The 9,152-nt window shown below is 41.0% G+C and overlaps 1 protein-coding gene across 1 annotated transcript; it reads right to left on the bottom strand.

Moving 5' to 3' along the window:
- Window positions 1-7,845: 7,845 nt before the first annotated feature.
- LOC308340112 (olfactory receptor 7A10-like) lies at window positions 7,846-8,676 on the bottom strand (the record flags this gene model as incomplete). Its single annotated transcript, XM_080799277.1, has 1 exon — window positions 7,846-8,676. One exon carries the CDS (start codon window positions 8,674-8,676, stop codon window positions 7,846-7,848), a length of 831 nt encoding a protein of 276 aa, XP_080655403.1.
- Between the last annotated feature and the right edge of the window lie 476 nt (window positions 8,677-9,152).

The following is a 9,152-nucleotide window of genomic DNA, read 5'->3' as shown; positions in this document are numbered from 1 at the left end:
TTCTGGTTTCATTGATACGTTCTACTGTATCTCTGGTTTCTAACTCATTGATTTCTGCTCTCATCTTGATTATTTCCCTTCTTTCTTGTGGAGTTGGTTTGATTTGTTGTTGGTTCTCCAGTTCTTTGAGGTCTAGAGACAGCTGGTGTATTCTGGATTTTTCCATTTTTTTGAGGGAGGCTTGGATGGCTATGTATTTCCCCCTTAGGACCGCCTTTGCTGTATCCCATAGGTTTTGGAGTGAAGTGTCTTCGTTCTCATTGGTTTCCATGAATTGTTGAAGTTCTTCTTTGATCTCCTGGTTGATCCAAGCATTCTTAAGCAAGGTGGTCTTTAGCTTCCAGGTGTTTGAGTTCCTTCTGAACTTTTCTTTGTGATTGAGCTCCAGTTTCAAAGCATTGTGATCTGAGAATATGCAGGGAATAATCTCAGTCTTTTGGTATCGGTTGAGCCCTGATTTGTGACCCAGTATGTGGTCTATTCTGGAGATGGTTCCATGTGCACCTGAGAAGAATGAGTATTCTGTTGTTTTCGGGTGGAATGTTCTGTATATATCTATGAGGTCCATCTGGTCCAATGTGTCGTTCAATGCTCTTGTTTCTTTATTGATTTTCTGCCTCGATGATCTGTCTATTACTGAGAGAGGCGTGTTAAGATCTCCTACTATTAATGTATTCATATCAATATGACTCTTTATCTTGATTAATGGTTTTCTTATGAAATTGGCTGCTCCCATATTGGGGGTGTAGATATTTACAATTGTTAGATCATCTTGGTGGATAGTCCCTTTAAGAATGATGTAGTGTCCTTCTGTATCTCTGACTACTGTCTTTAGTTTAAAGTCTAATTTATCTGATATGAGAATTGCTACCCCGACCTTCTTTTGAGGCCCATTGGCATGAAGGATGCTTCTCCATCACTTCACTTTCAGTCTGGGTGTATCCTTAGTTTCAAAATGGGTCTCTTGTAGACAGCATATGGATGGGTCCTGTCGTTTTATCTGATCTGCAACCCTGTGTCATTTTATGGGCGCTTTTAGACCATTCACATTGAGAGTGATTATTGATAGATACATTTTTATTGACATCGTGTTACCTTTGAAGTCTTTCTTTCTGTAGATTGTCTCTATATTTCTGTTCAATGATATTCTTAGGATTTTTCCTCTTTTATGGAATCCCGTTAATATTTCCTGCAGTGTCGGCTTGGTGGTCACATTCTCTTTTAAGCCTTGCTGGTCTTGGAAACTCTTTATCTCTCCATCCATTTTGAATGTCAGTCTTGCTGGATAAAGTATTCTTGGCTGCATGTTCTTCTCATTTAGTGCCATGAATATATCTTGCCAGCCCTTTCTGGCTTCCCAGGTCTCTGTGGACAGGTCTGATGTTATTCTGATGGGCTTTCCTCTGTACCTAAGGAGATTCTTTGTCCTAGTTGCCTTCAAGAGGGCCTGCCTACAATTATAATTCCTCATTCTTAGTATTAGGTGTCTCGAGGACTTTTGAGAATCTATAATCTTGGGGGGAGACCGTTGTGCCTCTAGTACATGAATGCTGGTTCCATTCGTGAGATTGGGAAAATTTTCATGGAGAAGTTGTTCTACTGTATCTTCTAGACTTCTTTCTTTCTCCTCCCTTTCAGGGATTCCAATAATTCTGACGTTGGAATGTTTCATGGCATTATTTATTTCCCTGATTCTGTTTTTGTGGCTCCTAAGCTGTTTGTTCCAGGCTTCCTCCTGATCCTTTCTCTCTACCTGTTTGTCCTCCAGATCACTAATTCTATCTTCTGTCTCAATTACCCCAGCTTTTAGAGAATTTAGATGAGATTGAAACTCTTTGAGAGCATTGTGAGCATCATCCCTGGTGGCTTTCAGTTCTGCCCTAACATTGTGAACATAATCCCTGGTGGCTTTTAGTTCTGCCCTAATGAATTCTGTTTTGTCATCCATGGCTTTCTCCAACCTAGCTATTGCCTGGATAATTGTTAGACTGAATTCCCTTTTCAACATATTGTCTGTCGATAGCCATTAGCTCTGTTGCAGATGGCCCATCCTCTGAATTCTTCTTCTGTTGGGCATTTCTCCTCCTAGTCATTGTCGTGAGAGATGACTGAACGGATGTAGCTGGGTGTATCATCCATGGTGCAGTCAAAGTGCACCCTGGAATGCTTCTGAGCAATCAGAAGTCCCCACCCAAATGAAAGAAAGAAGAAAAGAAAAATAAATAAGAGAGAGAGAGAGAGAGAAGAAAAAAAAAGAAAGATAAAAGAGAAGGCTCAGCCCAAATGATCCCCAAGATAAATTTATGAAGTATACAAAGACAAACAAAATGACTGATAAAAGTATATGACAAGAGAAAAAATATATATATATATATATTTAAAAGCAAAAAAAAAAGAAAAAAAGAAAAAAAAAGAAAAAGAACCTCATCAAAAATAACACCAAGTATAAGATTTATATAGTATCAGGACAAACACAAATATACAGAAACACTCCTGGAAGTAAAAGATGGGAGAGTGGTTATAAGTTCTCAGTGTGTGTTAGGAAGTTTATTTTGATTCTTCCTGGATGTATCTTGATATCTTTGTTAAAGGACTCACCTTTCCAAAGATAAAGCGGGATTAAAAAATTGGTTTACCTATAGAGGTAGCATTGATTGCGGAAAGGGGATTACCTTGAAGTTTAACTCTATATGAATATTAAAAAATAAAAATTAAAAAAGAATAATCTAATCTAAACTAAAATAATATTTAAAAAAATTAAAAAATAGAAAAGCAAAAGAAAAACACGGGTATATGTATCAAAAAGTTCAGGTTAAAAGGTTATTATGGAATTTGATGTACTGGACATCTCACTGTGATGGTAAATAGGTTAAAACATTATCTATATATGTAAAAAAATGAACCAGAATAGTGGGAACGAATTAAAAATAAAAGTTGTATCTATGAATTAGTGGTGGTTGTTCTCTTGTCGTCTCCCCCCACCCAGTTAGCTTTCTGGGGGAGGGGCCTGCCACGTGAGTTTTCAGGCAGTGTTTCCTGAGTTAAGTCCTCCCACGTCCCTCAAGGGGGTGGGCTCTGAGGAAACCGGTTTTTCAGGCTTTTGTTCTGGAGGTTTTTGTTTGTTCGTTCCTTTCTTTTCTCTCGCCTTGACAGCCTTTGATGGTTTTTGAAGGTTTAGAGGAAATCAAACTGCACCCAGACCTCCCTCTCAGAGAGAAGCCTCAGTCTGTTCCCCTCTGTATGCTGCAGATCTCATAAGCTCCCCCTCAGCTGCTGGAAGAGCACGTTCACAGTCACGGTCCCTGGGGACACAGGAACTCCTACTTGTACCCAAAACCATGACAGCTGCAGCTGTCTGGGCAGCTCTGGACTGCCAGAAAGGTTCCAAGCAGCAATGCACACTGAGGTTTTCCCAAAGGCCCAGGCTGGGAGTGCCTGGTCTTTCCAGGTCCAAGAGTGCCAGGCTGGCGCCTGCACGCACCTCTCTCAGGGGAGGGCTTGGGGCGCAACTCAGGCTTTGATAGCACGACAGGGCACACGTGTGGGGACTGCAAAAAGTCTGTGCTTCTGCTGGCTGGCGATGCTCCCAGCCCCTCACGGGAGCCAGACTCCGCACGCTCTTAGACGCACTCGCGGCTCAGGGACCAAGACCTGGTTTCTCCACTGCACTCTCTCTGGCTCAGCACCAGGGGTGGCTGTCCTGGGTCTGAGGACTTAAGCCCCTGTCCCTCACCACCCCTATTCCCACAATTTTCCCCCATGATCCTTTGCTCTTTTTGAGTGCTTTCAACCAGACTCCAAGTTAATGCTGGTCCCCAGTCGCAGGGCACTCTCGTATTGGGGCATTACTTTCCAATGGGTCGCTTCTGGTGGCTCGCTCCCCCTTTTTTTTAATCTTCCGATATCAGTCCGACGTTCCCACTCGGCTTTACCTGCCCACTGGCGTATTCTGCCCCCGTAGAGATCCAGGCGTGTATAATTCCAATCTCAGGCTGATTTCATGGGTGATTGGAGTTCTTTTGTAGGTAATCAGCTCACTTTAGGGTACAGGTTGAAATGGCGCCTCCTCCTACTTCCCCGCCATCTTGTCCGCATTGCCGGGACCTTGTTTGACACTCAATACATATTCCTCAAATGTATATATATATGGAGAGAGCAGAACCCAAGCAAAATATACACTAGACATATCCTAAGAGATCAGACACCAGAAAAAAAAAAAAAAGCATAAAAGAAGAAAAAAGGGAATAGGAAAAAAAAAAGTATGGGGAAGAGAGAATATATTCTCACAGGGGGAGCAAAACAGGGGATCCACTTGGTCCTGACTGTAGTTTGGTGTGTATGTTAGAAGACATTAAATCCCAAATGTAACGAAAGGAAAACATGTCTGTACAAAAATAAAATTGAATAGAGTGAAAGGAAGCCCAAAATGAAGAATATATGTATAAAATGTAAATGTAAAAAATGAAAGTGAGAGGAGAAGGGAGTTGAGGGAAATTGGAAGGGGAGGTGAACCATGAGAGACTATGGACTCTGAAAAACAACCTGAGGGTTTTGAAGGGGCGGGGTGGGAGGGTGGGGGAACCAGGCTGTGGGTATTAGGGAGGGCACAGATTGCATGGAGCACTGGGTGTGGTGAAAAAATAATGAATACTGTTACGCTGAAAATAAATAAAAATTTTAATTAAAAAAATGAAAGTGAAAAAACAACCTAAAAATAAAGACTTGATAAAATAAGAAACTTGTTGGGGCACCTGGGTGGCTTAGTAGGTTAAAGTCTTTGCCTTCGGCTTATGTCATGATCCCAGGGTCCTGGGATTGAGCACCACATTGGGTTCTCTGCTCAACAGGGAGCCCATCCCCCCCCCTCCCGCCTTCTCTGCCTGCCTCTCTGCCTACTTGTGATCTCTATCAAATAAATAAATTAAATCTTGAAAAAAGAAACTAGTTGAAATGGGGAAAAAAAGAAAAAAAATCGAAAATTTTAAATTGAAAGATAAATGAATCATGGGAAAAACCCCTCAACTTTGAAATACTATTTTCCCCTAGCGCTGGAGTTTTACAGTCTTGTGTGTTCCATAACCTTGCTGTTAACCTTTTCTTTCATTTGGTCTTTTGGGGGAGGAGCCTGCTGTGCTGATTCTCAGGTGTCTTTCCCTGGGCAGAGTTGCACCACTCCTTGCCAGGCGACCTGGCTCAGTGTAAGCTGTTTTTGGTTGATATGTGTGGCTTTTTTTAATGTTTTATTTTACTTTATTTCTTTTCAGTGTTCCAGCATTCATTTTTTATGTACCACACGCAGTGCTCCACGCAATACGTGCCCTCCATTATACCCACCCATCTCCCCAGGCTCACCCATTTCCCCAGCCCCCTCCCCTGCAAAACCCTCAGTTTGTTTCTAAGAGATATGTGTGACTTTGTTCCCTGAATGCTTTCTGGGCCTCCTTAGAGGATCAAAATAAAAATGGCTGTCCCCAATCTCCAGCCCCAGAGCCAAAATATTGTGGTCCCCTCTCTTCAGTAAACACTCATGGATAAGCCATCTTCACTTTTGTGTGTGCCAAACTCTGCAGATTCCTACAGTTGCATGCCCACATGATCCTCTCTTGGGGAAGGCTGAGGATTGGCTGTTACAGTCTTTTACAGGCCCCCCACTGTGAAAGCTGTCCCCTTGTCATGTGTGAACCCTCACCACCACTCCCAGGGGAAGGCAGAGGGTCCCTGTATTCATCTCCTTTGCAGGGTACACACAGGGAGAGTGGTCACCAAATCCAGCTGTGGCTCAGTTTATGGCCAACCAAGGTTAGAGCACCCTTCCAGGATTTCTGTCCATAACCAGGTTTCCTGCTCCAGTACTTGGCAACTCTACTGGCTCAGGTACCTCCATTCTTTCTGTGACTGCTGGGATGTGGAGACCACATACCCTACCTAGAATTCTGCCCTGTTTTTACCACCTGAGCACCAGGCAGGCAGGGATGTCTCTTACTGGAACAGATTTCTAAAGGTTCTGAATTTACCCCTGGGTTATATCACTTCCTTGATGGATATTAAGGCGGGCATGTATTGCATGAATCATTCGGTGTTATACATAAACAATGAATCATGGAACACAATAAAAAACTAATGATGTCCTGTATGGTGACTAACATAACATAATAAAAAAATTACTAAAAATAAAGATGTAAATACCTCCATTTCATTGCAGCATAATTACAAAAGCCAAGACATGGAAACAACCCAGATGTTCATCAATGGATGAATGGATAAAGAAAATGTGCTATACTGGGTGATGTATGCAAGTGTTGAATCACCATATGTACACCTGAAAATATTGTAACATTGTATGTTAACTATACTGGAATTAAAATAAAATAAACCAGAAATTGTCATATATTTAATAGGAAGTCTAGGGATAGGAAGTCTAAGGAAATTATACTTGTCATCTCTCTCTCTTCATATATATATATATAATCTAACAAGCCATATATATTTATATGTGTATATATATATATGATCTAACAAGTATGTGTGTATATATATATATATATATATATATATAGAGAGAGAGAGAGAGAGAGAGAGAGAGAATGGAATGTACTCAGCATAAAAATGAATGACATTTGACATTTGAGACCTTGAGGGCATTATGCTTAGTGAAAGGCTGACAGAGGAAGATAAATACCAAATGATACCACTTACATGTGGAATCTTAAAAACAAGAATAAAACCAAACCAAGCATGTGGATATTCAGAACATATTGGTAGTGGCCTGAGCTAGGGTGTGAGGAGTGGGTGAAATGGGTGAAAGTGCCCAAAGTTACAAATTTCCACTTATAAAATGAGTAAATCTTGGGGATGTCATATCCAGAATGGTGACTCTAGCTAACAAAACTGTATTGTAGATTTGAAGTAGCTAGGAGAGGAGTTCTTGACAGCTGTCATCATGAAAGAAAGTTTGTATATTGTGATGGATGTTAACTGAACTTGTTTTGATCACTTTGTAATACATACAAATACTGAATCTTTCCATTGTACACCTGAAATTAATGCAATGTGATGTCAATTACATGTTAATCACATTAACAAAAACAAAATAATGACAAGGGACAGTTCATCCATAACATTGGCTCAGGGCTGAGTAGCAAGGATTTTGGGTCCAGGTGAGTGTTGCAGGAATTCCTTACCTATAGCATCACTACCCATTGGCTGGGGCTTAAAGGGGATGATGATAAAGTCTACATTATCCAGAAGAGCAGTGAAAGAGTAAAAAGGAATGACAACAGACACAAGTGAAAACCATGATTTCATATTTTCCTCTATGATGAAAGTATAAATGGCCTTAGATGTCAAGTATAATTTTATACATCTGAGTAATACAACTATGGTTATTCCTTCAGGAAGTTTAGGGAAATTTTACTTGGCATGATATCTGTTATTTGAAAAGAAATCATATTTAAGAAATCAAGGCAGTCCTGTAAATGATATGGAAGTTTTCAAATATTTCTGATCCAATGTTTGGAAGAACTGTGGGAATGTATGAAAATGGATAAAGGGAAAAACTGTATGTATATCAGACAGAGTAAAAGGCATAGAAAATAGAGTTTTCTGAAATTGTAAAGAGAAGTTGAATTCTAAGAAATGGAAATTATTGGAAATACATAGGATCAAATTCTATTTCAAAATAATCAAAAATCATGACTTTGAGCCCTGCAATCAAGGGCACTTCTTCACCACCAAGACACTTGTTCCTTTTAGAACTGCCATCCTGAAGAATCTCATTAGAGCCTCCTTTATGTCTCTGTTCCTCATGCTGTAGATGAAGGGGTTCAGCATGGGTGAGACCACCGTTTACATCACTGAGGCTACTGCACTTGCATGGGAGCTCTGGGTAATAGCAGAGCTAAAGTACACTCCCAGGACTGTAAAATAATATAAGGAAACAACTGAGAGGTGAGATGCACGGGTAGAAAATGCTTTGTACTTACCCTGAACTGATGAGATTCTACATATGGAGGAATTAATCTTTGAGTAGGAGTAAAGGATCCCAGCAAAGGGACCACCAGCCAGCAACATAGCTGAAACATACATTACTGTGTCAATAAGAAAGGTATCAGAACAGGCAAGTTGGATCATCTGATGAAGTTCACAGAAAAAGTGGGGGATTTCCACCTCTGAACAGAAGGAAAGACGCAACACCATCAAGCTTTGTAACAAGGAATTCAGGACACTCATGATCCAGGACACCAAAACCAGCAGTACACAGAGCAGGGTGTTCATGGTAACCATGTAGTGCAGGGGGTGGCAGATGGCCACAAAGCCGTCATAAGCCATCACAGCCAGGAGAAAGTTGTCCCAGCCTGAAAAGAGTGTGGAAAAACAGATTTGGCTGATGCATTCTGTATAGGTTATAACTTTGCCGTGTGTCTGTATATTCACCAACATCTTTGGGATGATGGTGGAGATGACACAGATGTCTACAAAGGACAAGTTGGCAAGGAAGAAGTACACAGGGGTGTGGAGGTGGGAGTCAGAGCTGACAGCCAGGATGATGAGCAGGTTTCCAAATACAGTGATCAGGTACATGAAGAGGAAAAGCCCAAATATGGGAGGCTGCAGTTCTGGATCATTTGATAATCCCAGAAGAAATCCTGAAATGTGGGTATCATTGCCTGGTCCCATGTAGTTGTTGTGATGTCTAGAAATTGAGAAAAAAAAAACATTATTTTTGACACAAATGGGCATTGGTATCATGTCAGAAATGTTATAACTACAATGACATGTGAGGGATAAAAATCAGGCATAAAATAAATTGGATGAGGTGTATTCTTTCCTGGGAGTTTGGAAAGGCCTAAACAGAAGGAGACGTTTGCAGAGAGACCTCAGAGAAGACTGCATGGGAGACACAAGGTCATCTGGTGACTTCTGTGCCCTGCAGAAAAAAAAGCCAGTTCAAAGACCGTGAGAAGGCACTCTTGTTTGGATAACCAGGACTCAAATGGAGCCAGTGTGATCAGGAGACCATCAAGAGGAAGAGTGATGAGAGGTAGTGTCAGGAAAGGCTAAGTAATGAGGTTGCCTCCCCACTGCAGTGTAGACTTCAATACACAAGGAGTACTTCATTCACATCATGTTCCTTCCACATCAGTAAAAATGGA

The sequence above is a fragment of the Martes martes genome, assembly GCF_963455335.1.
Source record: "Martes martes genome assembly, chromosome: 1".
NCBI lineage: Eukaryota > Metazoa > Chordata > Mammalia > Carnivora > Mustelidae > Martes > Martes martes.
This window is presented reverse-complemented; position numbering and strand designations above follow the sequence as displayed.